Source organism: Artemia franciscana, unplaced genomic scaffold, assembly GCF_032884065.1.
Source record: "Artemia franciscana unplaced genomic scaffold, ASM3288406v1 Scaffold_1206, whole genome shotgun sequence".
Classification (NCBI taxonomy): Eukaryota; Metazoa; Arthropoda; class Branchiopoda; order Anostraca; family Artemiidae; genus Artemia; species Artemia franciscana.
The window spans coordinates 186,038-204,482 of NW_027062762.1; the positions used below are offsets into that span (position 1 = coordinate 186,038).

At 37.1% G+C, this 18,445-nt stretch overlaps 2 protein-coding genes across 5 annotated transcripts in view; one reads left to right on the forward strand and one right to left on the reverse strand.

Annotated features, from left to right (window-relative positions):
* The window catches only part of LOC136042383 (ankyrin-3-like), a 39,260-nt gene extending 26,517 nt beyond the window's left edge, over positions 1-12,743 (reverse strand). The window contains exon 1 of one of the 4 annotated variants that reach the window (XM_065727367.1): positions 12,680-12,743. The gene's annotated coding sequence lies outside the window, so the exon portion shown is untranslated. Of the gene's footprint in view, positions 1-12,398; positions 12,513-12,562 lie in introns of those variants that run through there. The other 3 variants (XM_065727366.1, XM_065727365.1, XM_065727364.1) reach the window with 3 other exon arrangements.
* LOC136042382 (signal recognition particle subunit SRP68-like) lies at positions 4,367-5,617 on the forward strand. Its single transcript, XM_065727363.1, has one exon. It carries the CDS (start codon positions 4,367-4,369, stop codon positions 5,615-5,617), a length of 1,251 nt encoding a protein of 416 aa, XP_065583435.1.
* Positions 12,744-18,445: the final 5,702 nt, after the last annotated feature.

Here is an 18,445-nt window from a genome sequence, read left to right on the forward strand (position 1 = left end):
CCACAATATAGAAGAAGATCTACTGAAGATGGCGGTAAAACAGCAATAATAAAGAAGCGTAACGGTACCACCATCGAGGTAGATAACCAGTGGGTTGTCCCATATTCCCCATTATTATCAAAAACATTTAATGCACACATAAACGTTGAATACTGTAACTCCGTAAAGGCAATCAAATACATATGTAAATACGTCAACAAAGGCAGTGACATGGCAGTTTTTGGCTTGCAGCCCGAAATCAAAGATTTCGATGAAATCGTACAATATCAGGCTGGAAGATACATAAGCAGTAATGAAGCTGTTTGGCGAATTCTTTCATTTCCGGTACATGAACGTAGTCCAGCTGTTGTTCACTTAGCGGTACATTTACAGAATGGTCAACGTGTTTATTTCACGGAAACCAACGTGCAACAAAGAGTCCTGAATCCACGGGATACAACATTAGCAGCTTTTTTTTCGCTTTGCAAAAATGATTCTTTTGCAAAAAAACTGCTGTATACTGAAGTGCCTTCGTATTACACGTGGAATACTAAAAATAAAGTATTTGAACGTCGAAAACAGGGTAAGTCAGTCGACGGCCAACCTACCATCTTCAAATATACCACGATAGGAAGACTCTACACCGTTCACCCCAATCAACATGAATGCTTCTTTCTACGCCTGCTTTTGGTGAATGTACCCGGTCCGACATCCTTTGAGTATTTGAGGACTGTAAATGGTACTATACATGACACTTACCGTAGTGCATGCCAAGCTCTGAATTTATTGGAGAATGACCAACACTGGGATAACTGCATCAATGACGCGTGCGAAACGTCAACCCCAAGTCAAATTCGTGCATTGTTTGGCATCATTTTAACAACTTGCTCTCCATCAGCTCCTACAGAGTTATGGGAAAAATATAAGTCAAAAATGTCCAAAGATATACTCCATCGAAAACAGTTAGAGACGTCAGATATGACTTTTGATTTTACATCAGAAATTTATAACTACACTTTAGTTGTTATAGAAGATTTGTGCGTACGTATGGCAAACAAACCTCTTCAGGATTTGGGAATGCCTTCACCTAACCGTATCGCTGCTGTTTCGACATGTGTAGATTTGGATCGTGAACAAAGTTACAGTACGAGTGATCTATTGTCGTATGTACAAAATAACATTTCCAAGTTAACGTCGGAACAAAAAGACATTTATGATACGATAATGCATTGTGTCGATAACAACGTTGGAGAAATTTTCTTTTTGGATGCGCCAGGAGGTACTGGTAAAACGTTTGTGATAAAACTGATTCTGGCATCAATTCGATCAAAAAATGATATAGTGTTGGCAATTGCGTCGTCCGGAATAGCCGCAACATTGCTGCCTGGTGGAAGAACTGCTCATTCCGCTTTGAAATTGCCTCTGAACTTGCATTCTACAGAAACTCCCACGTGCAATATTTCCAAATCATCTGGGATGGGTAAAGTATTGCAGCAATGCAAACTTATTATTTGGGATGAGTGCACAATGGCACACAAAAAATCGCTCGAGGCTCTGGATCAATGCTTGAAAGATTTGCGAGGGAAGTCGAAACCCTTTGGCAGCACATTAATATTGCTTGCGGGAGATTTCAGGCAAACATTACCTATAATACCTAGATCAACTCCTGCAGACGAAATGAATGCTTGCCTGAAAAATTCTAATTTATGGGCACACGTAAAAACATTAAAATTAACTACAAATATGTGTGTCCGATTGCAAAACGATGACTCTGGTCAAACATTTTCAGATCAATTGCTGGCAATGGGAAACGGAAAGCTCCCAGTAGACTCAATTTCAGGACATATACAACTATCTGCTGATTTCTGTAATTTAGTGACGTCCAAAAATGAATTGATTGAAAAAGTATTTCCGAATATTCTAAAAAATTATAAAAATAATAAATGGCTAAGTGAAAGAGCGATTCTCGCACCCAAAAATATAGACGTCCACGAAATCAACAATATTGTTCTGACCAAGATTCGAGACCAGGCAGTCCTTTACAAGTCAGTCGACACAGTTTTGGAACCAAATGAAGCAGTTAATTATCCATCTGAATTTTTAAATTCCATAGATCTTTCAGGGTTTCCACCACACGTGCTACAACTAAAAATAGGCGTACCAATAATACTTTTAAGAAATATAAACCCACCAAAGCTTTGCAATGGCACTCGACTTGCCGTAAAAAAAAACAATGGAAAACCTAATAGAGGCCACAACCTTGACAGGGCCTTTTGAGGGTGAGGCTGTTCTTATTCCTCGCATTCCCATGATTCCAACGGATCTGCCTTTTCAATTTAAAAGATTGCAATTCCCAATTCGATTAGCATTTGCAATCACCATTAACAAAGCTCAAGGTCAATCATTAGAAAAATGTGGTATAGATCTTAATACTGATTGTTTTTCCCATGGACAATTGTACGTTGCATGTTCGAGGGTCGGTAAACCTGACAATCTATTTATATGCAGCGACAATTGGACAGCGAAGAATGTTGTATATTCACAAGTTTTACGCAGTTAATTTGTATTTTGGAACCAAATGAAGCGGTTAATTATCCATCTGAATTTTTAAATTCCATAGATCCTTCATGGTTTCCACCACACGTGCTACAACTAAAAATAGGCGTACCAATAATACTTTTAAGAAATATCAACCCACCAAAGCTTTGCAATGGCACGCGACTTGCCGTAAAAAAAAAAAACAATGGAAAACCTAATAGAGGCGACAATCTTGACAGGGCCTTATAAGGGTGAGGCTGTTCTTATTCCTCGCATTCCCATGATTCCAACGGATCTGCTTTTTCAATTTAAAAGATTGCAATTCCCAATTCGATTAGCATTTGCAACCACCATCAACAAAGCTCAAGGGCAATCACTAGAAAAATGCGGTATCGATCTTAATACAGATTGCTTTACCAATGTACAATTGTATGTTGCATCTTTGAGGGTCGGTAAACCTGACAATCTATTTATACGCACAGACAATGGGACAGCAAAGACTGTTGTATATTCACAAGTTTTACGTAGTTAATTTGTATTGTATCTATCTATCTATCTATCTATATAAAAACGAGTTGTGTGTATGCATGTTTGTTTGTTTGTAAAAAGAGCGTTTGCATATGACGTCATTATTAGTACATACGGCTTTTTATATGGACAGACAATGGGAAAGCCAAGAATGTTGTATATTCGCAATTTTTACGTAGTTTGAAACACATATATAAATCTATCTATATTCACAGGTGGGACACAGGGACACAACTACAATGGCGCGTAACTAATATGGCGCGTAACGACTTACGCGCACGGGGGGGGCTTGGGGGGGCACGAAGCGCCCCACCAACTAGGTGTTGGGGTGGCGCGAAGCGCCACCCCAACAGCTAGTATATATATAAATGTAGTGTCTGTCCGTCTGCCCATTACAGTTTGATGTCATATTGCACAGCAAAAAAAACTGAGGCTGTTTTTAAATTTTGTTAAATTGCTTAAAATATAAAAAACTGGTGATTGCACAAATATTTCAATATATTTTGACAATGAATTAAAGCAATTCGAAAACCTTAAAACAGAAAACCAAAAGTTTGAGTCCGTCTGCCCATTACACTTTGATGTCATATTGTAACAACTAACAGATAAATGACAGTAAAAAAAATTGAGGCTCTTTTTAAATTTTATTAAATTGCTTAAAATGTAAAAAACTAGTGATTGCACAAATATTTCTATATATTTTGACAATGGATTAAAGCAATTTGAAAACCTTAAAACAGAAAACCAAACCAATTTATGTCATCAATTTGATCCAAAATGACAAATTATCTTTAATTTGGTTAAATCAATTTATACTACAGAGAGTATTGACTCAAGAGGTCAAAATGAAAAGAGATGAACCCATGTCTGAGGAGGTAGTTGACGAATTCAATAGGAATGAGAAGCAACTTAGTCTCCTATTTTGAAATATGTGAAAACATCACAACAGCAGAATGGCTTAAAGCACAGTGACTACAAGCGCTACAGTCAATACTGCGCCAGAAGAATAAAAAGACTGCGAAAGGCCTTAAAACTTCAGCAAGGGGACCGTCACCATTTCAAGAAAAAAGACATTACTGCTGAAATGCTGAAGGATGAGAGATATTTGCATCTAGTTCTAGTTGACGCTGAACGGGCTTGGGCCTACGCTACAGATTGAAAAGAAGAATCGAAGAATGAGCCAAGAAAAGGACATCATATGATAAAGCGCCTTGGCAAAGCAGTTGAAAGATCAGAACATTTGGAAGAGCTATGTCAAAGCTCATCTGTTGATGCAAGGTCAAAGCTAGAAAGCCAGGCATACGTGAATTGGCTTTGAGGGATGTACTATTTTGAACGAGAAAAATTCCGTGAAGCTCAAGAATTTCTCATAAGGGCCAAAACCTTCTATGAGAATCTTACATCGATCCTTCCCTACGGCGAGTCTCCATTGTATGCCCAGAAAGCTGAAGAACTTATCCCACTGCTAAGATTTTGTGTGTTCAATCTTGGGGAAAAGTCGGCCCATGAAATCATTAACTCAGAAGGTGAAATAGGAAACCTAGACGAATTAATTGCCCAAGCTCGACGTGAAGAAGCAGCCAATATTGTTGAAATCACCTGGCGGGGTAGAAGTGTACCTCTGCGCCAAGAGAAAGTCAGGTTGACCATCCTAGCATGTCAGGACATAGAGATGAAAATGGAAGGAGCTACAAGTACTGAAGATAAAATTGAGCTTATTGATTCTCTCCTTATGAATATTAGGGATTCGTATATGTTGCTCCGCGAAGAAATGGCTGCCAATCCTGCTTTGCAGAGGAAAGAAGATGGACCAGTGTCCCCAATACTTTATCTGCTAAGCTATTTGAACTACTTGCAAATTAGCAAGACAATTGAGAAAACCTTTTTAAGCTTAGATGGCCTCAAAAATAGCATGACCGGTCAAGATTCTGATGGGAAAAAGGTGGGAAAACCGCAAGATTTAATTCGGATGTATGAACTGATCCTTCAGAATCTGGGTGAACTTCACAATTTAGAGGGTATTGAAGGCGATCATGAATTTAAGAGGCAAATTGAAGGGGACGAGCTAGGAATGAAGTTCATAAGGCTCTATTACATTGGAGTCACCTTGGAGCAAATGAAACGATGGAGAGAAGCGCTAGCTATTTATGAGAAGGCAGACAATTACGGAAGGGAGCTGGAGCCCTATTCTAGGTTTTTAAGTTCAAGAGTTGCAAAAGAAGTGGATCATGTTGCCGAGCAAATAAAAAGCAGCAAGTTTAGAATCCATGCTGAAAGTATATTACAAACAGATGTGCCAGTTCAAGAAATGAAGGACCTGACTATCAAAGATCGCCTGCCACTTTCTGCCACTGACCGCCTTGATGATTACGTCGAGGAGGGTTTGGTTAAGGCTGGTAGTCCTCGTGTTATTAATATGCCTCCTTCAATGGAACCTGCGCTGTGCAAGCCGCTTTTCTTTGACGTAGCACTTAACCACGTAAAATTCCCAGATCTTGAGGACAAAATTGAACCTGTGAGAGGAGGCATAAGTGGCGTAGTCAAATCAATGTTGAACTGGAGAAGGAAGTAGCATGCTTTGTATTGTCTTACTTATTGGTTTCTTTTTTTCTTATTTGTAAAGATTTTCATGGGATGCAGCCTAATGGACTAGTACATAACGCTATACTAAATTTTGCCGTGCAGGCAAAATCAAACGGTAATGCAAATGCCAATATTATCAAAACTGGTTGCGATTTTTTTTCCAACGATTTGGTGAGCAAAGCAAAGAAAACAATTTGGTCTGTGGCGAATTATGCTACTCGACCAAGTGAAAGGCTGAAAGTTGCTGATACATTTTGAAAGTTTTAGACTATTGTGATAAGAATTCAGTGGAACTGCCGAAGTTTGTGATATACGAACCGGACGAAGTCCCCACAATTCCTAGCGAGGCAAGTGCTACGTTAACCCGCAAGGTAAATGATTTATGTCTAGAATTTAAGAACTTTGTGTCTACGGCTAAAGTACAGAGCCTATGCTGCCCTTCAGCGAGCAGTGTCCCAGGCCCCGCCAATCCTGTAACAGTCAATCCCCAGACATCCTATGCCGTTGTTCTTAAAATGCCAAAGTCTCTTGATAATCCCATTGCTCGCAAGCAGTTTTTGGATACCATCTGCCCCAACTCAGCTGAAATAAGTGAGCTAAAAAAGGACTGGAAATTATTCGTCAAGCCCAAATCTTCTGCTGAAAAGATCGTTGAGAAAATGAAAGTTAGTAAGCCTGAGGTCTCTGCCATGCTCAAAGAGAAAATGTTTATTGCTGTTTTGAAAAAGGTTCCACCTAGTATGACCCAGACTGATTTAGAATCCCTTGTTCCGTGTGCATTAAAAGCAATAGAAATCGGTAGCTTTGAGCGCTCCAAAGTGTTCAAGCTGTATTTCGGGACCAGTAAGGATCTCGAAGACTTTCTTGCAGTCTCAGTCGGTTATGAGAAGCTGACTGCTGAAGAATTCAAATTTCTCCCAAAAAGATGTTATTCGTGCCATAGCGTTGTTCACTTAGCGACTAATTGCGTATTGACGCCTAAATGTGGTCGTTGTGGTGCTTCTGATCACACATCCATGAAGGACAATTTGTGCACTAAAGATATGTACTGCATTATATGCAAAAAGAAAGGCCATACATGCTATAACATAAGATGTCCGGCTAATGAAGCTATAATCAATATGAATTCCCTACCAAAATGAATCTAGAACCCGCTTGTGCTAAGCATGCAGTTGCAACGTGGAATTTAAATGGAAATATCCTTAACCGGTCTATTTTTATCGAGGACCTTATTTCAAGATATGATATTGTGTGTTTGCAGGAACATTTTGCAACCTCTCTCAGCCTTCCGTTATTGAACCTGTCACCAAACCATCAAGTTTTTACAGTTGCAGTCAAACGCTCTCGCACTCATGGCCGGCCATCTGGCGACCTTGCGACTTACGTTAGATCCTCTCTACCCACTTCTATGTTTGACTCAGCATTAGACTTTCTTGCTGTCAAAATACAAGATATGGTTATAGTGAATGTTTACCTCCCTACGGACTATCGTGATGATCGATCAGATAGACAGTTTGCCATAAGTATTGCAAGGCTATCCAAATGTATTGATAAAATAAAAAAGCATGGACTTTCGTGTCTGATAACAGGTGACTTTAACTGTGATCTTGAAAACCCGAGCGGCAACAACAGTTCAAGTTCTAATCGTGCTAATATGTTACTCGGTATGCTAGGTGATGAATTTATACTCGCGTCTAAGAATAAGAATTTTTCATATATTTATAATTCGGGAAGTATGTCAAACCTAGATCATGTTATGCACACTCGATCACTTACACCGAGTGAGGTTCTTGTTTCTGATTCAAATTTTACATCTGACCATTTTCCAATGTTTTTCAATATTGATTTAAATAGTAGTGTTCTGCCTCCTCCTGGAAGGCTCCAGAAGCGTCCTTATTTTGTTTGTGATTGGAAACGTGCGTCTATGAGTTCATTTCAGTCGACTTGTGATGAACTTACTTCAAAAATCCGCGTTCCTTTTGATCTGCTGATGGTTAGTTCTAAGAACTATCCAGCGGAATCACGAATTCGATTGAATATTTATTGTGGTGAGCTTGTGCACGCATTACGTCTCGCTGAACAGTCAGCTGTACCATTTAGATGGGGTGTGGCCTGGTACTGAAGTACCAGGCTGGTCTGCAAATGTTAATCTTCAAAACGCGTGTAGTTCGGCAAAATTCTGGCTTTCGGTTTGGCATGAGGCTGGGTGTCCTCGAGACGGGTGGGTGAATAAGCTTCGAATTCATAGTAAACATAAATTCGCGAAAGAACTTTCGCTACACCGTAGTGCAATTATTCGTTCTTCATCTCAGGCTATCCTTACCCACCCAAATAAACTTTGGTCTTCATTGTTTAAAGAAAGATCTCATGTAACAATGACCTCAATATCTCGAGATAATTGGGTTCAGTATTATAGAAATGAATTTTCGGCTCCTGATATCAAGCTACAAAAAAGCTACAGTGTGAAACTGGATGATTTCTTCTCACAAAAGCAGGAAGAAAACAGTCCGGGTGTTAAAATTACGAGGTGTTCTATCCGTTCTGCTATTAGAAAACTAAAAAAAAGAAATTGTGCGGTTGTGATGGTATATCAATTCAGCACCTGCTGTTTTGCAGTGAGTTGTTCCTTGAGCACCTTGCCCTGCTTTTTCAAATAATTTTTAACCTGGGTATAGTGCCTGATTCTTTTTCAATAGGAGTATTAACACCTGTCCCTAAAAAGGGAAAGCCACTTAGCCAGTGCTCATCTTTCCGACCTATAACTGTGGCTACAGTTTTTTGTAAGTTATTTGAGGCACTTATTGTCGATGAACTGCAGTCAAAATGCACAGTCCCAGACCATCAATTCGGTTTTCAGCCTAGTCTTGGGTGTGGTCACGCTCTTTCTGCTCTTGTTTCGGCTTTGATAGATGCTGAGAAAAGTGGTGAGAGCATAGCTCTTGCTGCACATGATGTCAGAAGGGCCTTTGATTCACTAATTCATGAGCAGATTATTTTAGATATGGGCCTAGTAGGTGTTGATCCAAGTATGTTAAACCCTTTATATGATATGTATAAAAATTTAAAAGCTAGGCTTAAGCTACCAATAACACCAAACCTGACAAATAACCCGGTACTCCCTGTTGAAAAAGGTGTAAGGCAGGGTGCATTGACATCACCTACCGCATTTAATAACAGCATTGTTAAACCACAATCTAAGTCAAATCTGACATACATTCTGAGAGGAATTGATCTATCGTTAATAAGTTATGCAGACGATATACTTAATTTGAGCCGCCTCCTTTGCAGTTTAGAGGAGAATTTTATCCAGCTTCAAGTAGAATATGGAAAAATAGGCCTTCAGTTTAACGAAAAGAAATCTGATGTGTTGTTATTTAATGCTAAGCAAGGGTCTGCTGTTGATGTTAGGCTGGGTGGTGCTACTGTTCGGCTTGCCGAACACATAGTTTATTTGGGGATCCCTATTGGTCGGTCTATGCTTGAAACATGTCATCTTTTGCAGAGTCATCTGCAGAAGCGGATCTCTTTAGCGTATAGCCATGTTGTAGTTTATAAGTGTCAGTTTGATTGGCGGATTTTGGCCCATCTATATAATGCAATGGCACTACCTCATTATCTGTATCTAAGTCCCTTTTGGAGGATTTTCCAAAAGGAAGATAAGAAGGAATTGTGGTCTACATATTATAAATATGCAAAGTACCTCTTATGGCTTCCACCATGGACAAGTAACTGTATTGTGACAAATTGGTATGGGATCATCGACCCTAATGAAGCAATATTAGCCCAGATCGCCAGATATAACTCTAATATTGTTACTCATCCTTGGGCAATTATTTTGAGGCAATAGGTTTTTTGTTTTTTGTAGTTATATACCCATTTGTTCTTTATTTTTCTTGTGTGTTGTGTATTCTTTTGTAGTGAGTTTTTTTTTATGGGAAATTAATGAGTATGTATGTATGTATGTATTCCTGTACAGTGATATTTAAAGTTGTATGGATGCAAAAGCGGTTCAGTGCTTCATCAAATGTTCTTTATAAATTATTCCATTGTTGTGATGTTTCTTTTTTTTCTTTCTCATATTCCTTTTTTTGTCGTTTTGTCTGTATACTCTGTCTCTGTTTACTTTGTATTGTATGACAGGTTAGAAATAAATAAATAGCATTGCAGGGACCCAGAACACAAGGGACAATGAGAATCCATATATGAAAGCCAGCTGCATGTCATGCTGGGGCCTGCAGGGACTGGTGGCAAAGCTGCTGGGACACAGCACTGTCTGTGGTTAGAACACAAGGGACAATGAGAATCCATATATAGAAGCCTGCTGCATGGCATGCTTGGGCCCGGCGGCAAAGCCACCGGGTCCCAGCTAGTATATATATATATATATCATGAAAAGAGAAATCACCAATGCAACAGCAAAAACACACACACAAAAAAAAAGAAAAAAAAAGAAAGAAAAAAAAAGAGAGAGACAGAAGGAGAAAAGGAAGACTGTTTTCCTAAATTAGTGATTAATATAGACCAGCACTTGAATGAGGCCTTAACCCTACTCATCCATACAATCACATAGGTCAAACAGCATAGTCATACACAATCAACCAGAAAGAATAATCCATGGACAGACAGTCATGTTTTCAATAAGTATAAGTTGTCATTTACCAAACAATAGAAAAAATAATAACGACAAATAATTCAGAGGCAACAACCCAACACAAGGGCTCATCAGGAGAATACACTGGCCTATATAGGGTTTCGCCACTTTAATTTCTCTACCCAGCCAAGTGTTGTGGCTACCACAGAATATCCATGGCATCCCTGTGTCAGGTATCACCCCCAAAATACATGCCTATGAAAGAAAAAAAAAAAACCAGCAAATGTAAAACAACCAAGTAACACCAAAACAAGCTTATCCTGTTAATATATCCCTCTTTTTAGCAACAATAGGTAAACTAAATATAATAAATTTTACCAAATCACAAATATTAAGACATTGCAAAAAACCTGAATGAACAGCCTATACCCTGAATTGGCATATATAAGGGTGGATGTAAAGTTAACCTCCAATTCAAATGAATGTTAAATTTGGATTCAGGAGGCATTTCTACCTATAGAGGTAATTTTAGTTTCTTAGCTACCTAAATAGTCTGTTAATATAAACATTATGGTAAAATTCAAGTTTAGCTAGGCCTACTTTTCACTAGGCTATCTTGGAAACAGGTTAAGTTTAGGAAAATGAAACTTCCAGTAATGAATCAAGGCTAAAAACATACTCTGGGGAGGTATTGCTACTTGACAGGTCTAAACCTATTGAAATTTTTACAAAACAATATTTTACCTTTATTTTCTGTTATCAGTTTCCTTTTCTGTGGTTTTAGTTCTGAAAATACAATTCCTGTTATTTGGATAGAATTTAACACCATATCAATGGGTTTATTCTAAATTTAGAAAATGTATTTGCAGATCTTTGAAACCTCATAAATTAGGATTGAGCAAAGCTGAAAACAGTTTTCTTATAGCCTACTTCATTTAAGCAGAAGATTTGTAGTTCAAGATTACACCTTCATAGCACAGATTTTGAAGGTCATCAAAGATAACTTCCCTCTAGAGCAAGAAGAAGTGGAGGTAGGCAGGCTACTGGAAATGTCTTCCCAGGACTTAGGCTATTTTACTCTGTAGACCCATCCCTGAAAGTTTTGTTTTCCTAATTTACTCCCTTTCCAAGATAATGAAAAGAAGCTAAACTAAAATTTTTACCAACATTACCCCTACACATTGGCCAAGATAAATTTTGGTAAAATTCTACTTGATTGACTTCTTGCAATCTCAGGAATGGGTCAGGTTAGGAAAATGAAACATTCAGGGATGGGTCAACAGGCTAAAGTATGAAGTTACTTTGAAGTACCTATCACCACTCCTTCTCCCTCTAGAGGGCCCTGATCTTTGATGACCTTCAAAAATGTGTGTGTTATAAAAGTGAAACCTTGCAAAATAGATCTTCTGTTTAATTGAAGTAGGCTACAACAAAATTGTTTTCAGCTTCATAACTTTGCTCAATCCCAGTTTATTAGGTTTTAAAGATATGCAAATACATTTCCTAAATTTTGAAAAAAATTGATATGGCTCAGAATTCTACTCAAATTACAGGAAGTGCATTTTCAGAACTAAAGGCAGAGAAAAAGCAATTGGTAACTGAAAACTAAGGTAAAATGTTGTTTTTCCAAAATTTCAAAAGGTATTATTTCAGGGCTCTCTAGAGGGAGAAGGATTGGAGGTGGGTACTTTAAAATACCTTCCCAGGATATACTTTAGCCTGTAGACCCATCCCTGAAAGTTTCATTTTCTTAACATAACCCCTTTCTGAGATAGCAAGAAGTCACTCAACTAGAATTTTACCTAAATTTTAATCAAATATTAAGGACTGTATAGTGCTAGCCTCCTTCAGCTACTCATTATATGACAGACTAGGTCTACTATTTGATGCCAACCATAATCAAAATTAAAAATTTGCAAGCAAACAGAGCTTAATTTTTAGCCTGTAGACCCATCCCTGAAAGTTTCATTTTCTTAACATAACCCCTTTCTGAGATAGCAAGAAGTCACTCAACTAGAATTTTACCTAAATTTTAATCAAATATTAAGGACTGTATAGTGCTAGCCTCCTTCAGCTACTCATTATATGACAGACTAGGTCTACTATTTGATGCCACCCATAATCAAAATTCAAAATTTGCAAGCAAATAGAGCTTAATTTATTTTACTGATGATAATACCTTTTATACAACTACCTCAAACCAGATTGCTGGAAAACCGTGCTTCATATATTCAAAATTTTTGCCAAAATTGATTTAGTGATGCATATTACTATGCCTTTTCATCGACTCTTGAATATACGCAAATTAGGCCTACACATTATAAGACAAATGACGTCATTTACCTTAAATTACCTTAAATCGCACTGGCCGGCGAATAAGGTTGGGTGAACATCCTGTAGATTCGCAAACGATATTGGAGCTGATAAAAGATTAGTATGGGTAGATTTAGAAGTTAGTACTTGATTTTTCTTCTTTTTTTGAATAGCTATTTACAATTCTGTTTTTCGCAATCACAAAATTCAGGGTGAAGGTAGATGTCTCCGATTTTTGGTTTTATCCCTGTAATGCAGCGTTGCCGCCACGTATAATGTGCTATTATTGTCCGAATTTGCGTACTTTATGGCGATCCTGAAATGATCCGAGTACTAACCTTCCTATACTAAGTTTTTAGCTGAAAACACTTCTATGTGTAGCTATAGAGTTTTTGGTAGTTGTAGAAGCCAAATTAAAAAAAAACTTGTGGGTAATAATCAGCAAAAAGTAAGTTAAAAATATATGGCACCAAACATCTTTAAAAATCTAAGTTTGTTTTGATGACGATGCTATTGTTGGGACTCAAAGGATTGTTAATAGCTGAGTTTTTACACAAAAAAATCATCAAATTTGACTAAACTTTTTTGATGCTTTTTTTCACTGTTCAAAATAGCATTACTAACAAATCAAGAATGAAGTTTTTAGCTGCAAACACTTCTATGTGTAGCTATAGAGTTTTTGGTAGTTGGAGGAGCCAAACTAAATAAATTAAAGTGTGGGAGAAAATCAGCAAAAAGTAAGTTAAAAACATATCTCATGGAACATCGCAAAAAATGTAGGTTTCTTTTGACGATGAATCTGTCTTTGGGAAACAATCGAAAAATGATCGTAAAAAATGTAGGTTTCTTTTGATGATGTAAATATTTAATAATTTGGTTTTTACAGACAAAAAAAGTAATGAAATATAACTAAATTTGTTATGCTTTTTTTCAGTTCAAAATAGCATTACTAACAAAAATATAGAATTTGGGTAAATCAAGAATAAAGTTTTTAGCTGAAAACACTTCTATGTGTAGGTATAGAGTTTTTGGTAGTTGAAGGAGCCAAATTAAAAAAATTATAGTGTGGGTGAAAATCAGCAAAAAGTAAGTTAAAAACATATCTCACGGAACATCGCAAAAAATGTAGGTTTCTTTTGACGATGAATCTTTCTTTGGGAATCAACAGATGTTTAATAGTTGAGTTTTTACATATAAAAAAAGTCATGAAATTTAACTAAACTTTTTTGAGCTTTTTTTTTTCTAGTTCGAAGTATCATTAAAACAAAAATCAAGCATTTGAATAAATCAAGAATAAAGTTTTTAGCTGAAAACACTTCTATGTGCAGCTATAGTGTTTTGGTGGTTGCAGGAGCCAAATTAAATAAAAAGTGTGGGTGAAAATTAGCAAAAAGTACGTTAAAAACATATGCCACGAATTATCGTAAAAAAAAAAATGTAGGTTTCTTTTGATGATGGAGCTGTCTTTGGGAATCAACAGATATTTAATAGTTGAATTTTTACAGACAAAAAAAAGTCATGAAATTTATCTAAACTTTTTTGGTGATTTTTTTTTCCCAGTTCAAAGTAGCATTACTAACAAAAAACAAGAATTTTGGTAAACCCAGAATAAAGATTTTAACTGAAAACACTTCCATATGTAGCTATAGAGTTTTGGTAGTTGCAGGAGCCAAATTAAAAAAAGTATGGGGGAAAATCAGCAAAAAGTAAATTAAAAACATATGCCACGAAACATCGTAAAAAAATTTAGGTTTCTTTTGACGATTAGTTGTCTCTGGGAATCAACATATATTCAATAGTCGGATTTTTACAGACAAAAAAAGTAATGAAATTTAACTAAACTTTTTTGATTCTTAAGTAAGTTAAAAACACATAGAAGTTCTGGGTGACCTGGAAGAAGCAGTAGAAGTTCTGGATAACCTGGAAGAAGTAGTACATGGTCTGGAAAAAGAACTGCCAGGAGAGACTCTCGAAAGGAAAGTGAAAGATCTAATTGAAAACAAACTTTCGATGTCGGGGAATAATGTAGTATTCGAATAGAATGTCTTCTTACATCAAAAGGTCGTCAATCTACAAATATAATGTCTTCTTACACGAAAAAATCGTCAATCTACAAATAGAATGTCTTCTTACATCAAAAGGTCACATCAATGGAGCCTCATTGTAGATAATTAATTTAAAAAACATTTCCCATAAAACCAGTTGAAACACTATATATGAAGGAACTTTTGATAAATTTACAGGCAAAGTCATAAAAATATGTGAGCAGCTGTGTAAAGATGACCTGGAAGAAGCATTAGAAGTTATTTCTACTGAAGGGATAGAACCGTAACCTTCTCAAATCTCTAAAATTATGATAAGACACCAAAAAGAAACCTTGAAATATAATTCTAAGATTTTGACATAATCATGTGTCAGCTGACTTCAACCCCACGAGGCTTGGCTGAATATCTAAGATCCTTTATTGATCCGAAATTAAAACCAACTTAAAATTTGCGTTCTATACGTCATCGTTCTTGACTTCAGTTTAACATTTTTTTTTCTAGATGACTGGTCTTGATGTTGATCGAGACTATATATTAGAAATGTCGTGTATAATCACAGATCCTGAGTTGAATGTCATTACTGAAGGCTTAACCGTCGCAATTAAACAGCCAGATAGAATTCTTGAAAATATGAATGAATGGTGCCAGAAACACCACACTGAAGTGAGTTTCGTTTTTTATTTCTTTTTTTCTTATTTTCTCCTCTAAACAAGGCCGCATCCAGGGGGAGTGTTACAGGGTCTGAACCCTTCCCCTTTCCCTCTTCTGAACATTTTCCGAGACTTGTTAAAAAGTAACAAAAGCGCATATAAATAAATTTTTGATAGGTTTTGTGATTTTTTGTGTAGAAACAAACACTTACTTTTATAAAAAACGACAACTGTGCAAAACAACGAAATTATTTAGAACTTCACAAATCTATGATACAAGAGAAAATGACGTGAAAAAAAGTAAGTATTCTAAACAGTGGGTGATGTTCAAGTTTCTTTTTATGTTTTTCATCATTAATTGCTTATTTGATAATTAGACTACAGTTTCGCACCTGTAATGGTACGTGGAGCATATATTGGGCGGGGTGTCCCCTCCTAATTCTCTCCCTGAGCCTTAGAAAATTTTCTAATTTTCGAAAAATGGGAAAATCGTCCCCTAAAAGAAAAGTTGTCTTAAAGGAAATCACACCATTAGATTTAGCATATTAGAAAACCTTACTGTGAAAGTTTCAAGCTTATGTCTAGAAGAATTAGAAATTTTGTAGTTATCTCTCCGAAGAAAGAGAATGAATGTGGGCTTCTTTTTTTCATTGTTTTCTTTTTTTTGTTTCTAGATGGTGATTATCTTCAAACGGCGGTCCGAGGAGATCTGGAGAGGGTTTGCTCGAACTGAAATTCAAAGTTTTATAGATTTTTAAATGTGGTCAAAAAAACTATTCCAAGGGAGATTTGTATTTTCTGTCATTTTGAGGCTCCAAATCTCCATTTTACCTTATGGAGGAAAATGGAATCGGTGCTATCCTTTATAAGTTCTGAGATAAGTAATCGGCTTAAAAGCATAATAAAAACTCTGCATTAAGATTTTCAGTTGCGGAGAAATTAATACCTGACGGTATTAATACTTGACGGCCTAGTGGATTATACCAAATATTTTTTTTTAGTGAACAGGGCTTGAACCTTTTGATGTACCCCTTAGTGGGCAATACCCGAAATTTTTTTTGACATGTCTTGTTGTCTTTTGGAAATTTTATTTACTTAAACTGAGGAGTATCACCGGAATTAGTCAAGTTTTTTTTCAAGTTCAAGTTTTTTATTTCAACATTCACAAATAAATAAATAAAATACAACACTTTTGCACTGGGGAAGACCTATGAGGGTTGTATTCGCGCGAAAGCCCACATATCTACTTACCTATAATAACAAATCCAATCTCTTGCTCATTAATACAGATGCTCTCCCTGCGCCCTTTCATTCCTCCCAAACCCACCTTACCTCCCTAGCCCACCCTTACCTCCCGAACCCACCCTTTCTCCCCTAATCACCCTGTCACCCATAAGAAATTCAACATTTATCACCCCAAAAAATAATCTTTTAATTTCTTTTTAAACTCAAGTACGTGTTCCGCCGCCCTAATGCTCACTGGTATTCCATTCCATACACTTGAACCCAGGTGTTTCATTGAGAATGAAGACCGGGTACCGTGACGTAAATCCACAACTATATCACTACTATGCTTTGATCCATAATTATGCAGATCACTATTTGTTTGGTAAAAACTCTTAAAGATATCCGGGGCTACGCCATTCATACATTGTAACACAAATACACATTAAGGAGCTTCAGCGACGTAAAGTAAGCCCGGGTGTCATGCACATCCTGGACATTTCTACCTATTGTTCTACCAGCTTTATTTTCTAGAATTTGCACTCTTCTATAGTTGAATAAGAAGTTGCTGCTCCTTAGGAGGCAGCTGTAGGAGATATATGGATAAACCAACCAATAATATATAGTTAGAAGTATCCTCTGTGGGAGAAAGTGCTGCAGACGCCGAATTATGCCAACCCCACGGGTGACTTTTGATGAAATAGCGTCACTGTGACATCTACATGACAGGTGGCAATCCAGATAAAAACCAAGATAGCGGAGATGATAAACTTGCTGAATTGGTTTACCACATAAAGTTACGAGTCCATGCACATCTAGCGGTGCACCAACAATGCAGAACGTCATTAAAAATGTCTTGCGCACATTTATGCACAGTAGACTTAATGAGGTAAAGACCTCTAGCCTTTCCAGTGCAAGACTGGCTTTTCTCACCAGCTTCTCCACAGATGAGGCAAACACAGTTAAAATGGTATCATCAGCAAACGAGGTAAGACACACATCTTTCAGGTAAAAACGCATGAGATCAACATAGATAAGGTAAAGAAGCGGACCCAACTCTGAACCTTGTGGTCTACTCCAGACATTACTGGAAATGCTGCTGAGTTTACATCACTCAAGACTACTTTGAGAGATCTTCCTGTGAGATAGCTTTCAAACCATTTCAGGCACTTTCCGTGGACACCTAACGACTCTATCCGACTTAGTAGCGTTTGAAAATCAACTGTATCGAATGCTTTGCGAATATCAATAAATATAGACAATGGTGTTTCACCTCTGTCTATACCACTATTCACTGATTCCATGAGATGTTGCAGAGCATTCGTCGTCGAGTGCCCTTTGCGAAATCCGAATTGGGTCTCACTCAGTAAACTGATTCATGAACCACTTTTTCTAGTAGTTTAAAAAACAATGGAAGAATAGAAATTGGTCTCCAATTCTCAATTTCCTTTTTAGGGCCACCTTTATGAAGTGGTATCATTTTCGCAACTTTTAGCTGATCAGGAAAACTGCCCTTTTCAAGTGACAGACTAATTATGAAGAGTAGGCACGGTAGTATATAATGCATTATTGCTTTAAACGGTCGAAGAGATAAATCATCAACTCCAGCAGAATTTGATTTAAAAGATTTAACTATTTTAAGAAGTTAATCATGTGTACACGGATCAAACGCTAATTCAAAATATATGATATGTTCTTGAACCTGTTGACATCTATTTTTACACTGTTTTGCACTTCACAACCAACATTAGAGAAAAACTATCGATATCAGCTGACCCATTCCTCCCACGAAATCATCCAAGTGAGCACTGGGCGGCTTCACACCATACTAATTATATTCTTTTTCCCATCAAATTCAATTTCAATTGAAAAAACTTCAGCCTTACCTTCCATCCATATACTAAGATAACCACGACCCATCAATGCTCGCTTCTTGGTACGAAGATCATAACCTGGAAATGAATACAGAGAGATCGACTGGTTTGAGCTAAAAA

Excerpts from the sequence above, each read along its gene's own strand:
- LOC136042382 (XM_065727363.1), top strand. The coding sequence starts at position 4,367 with ATGTACTATTTTGAACGAGAAAAATTCCGTGAAGCTCAAGAATTTCTC.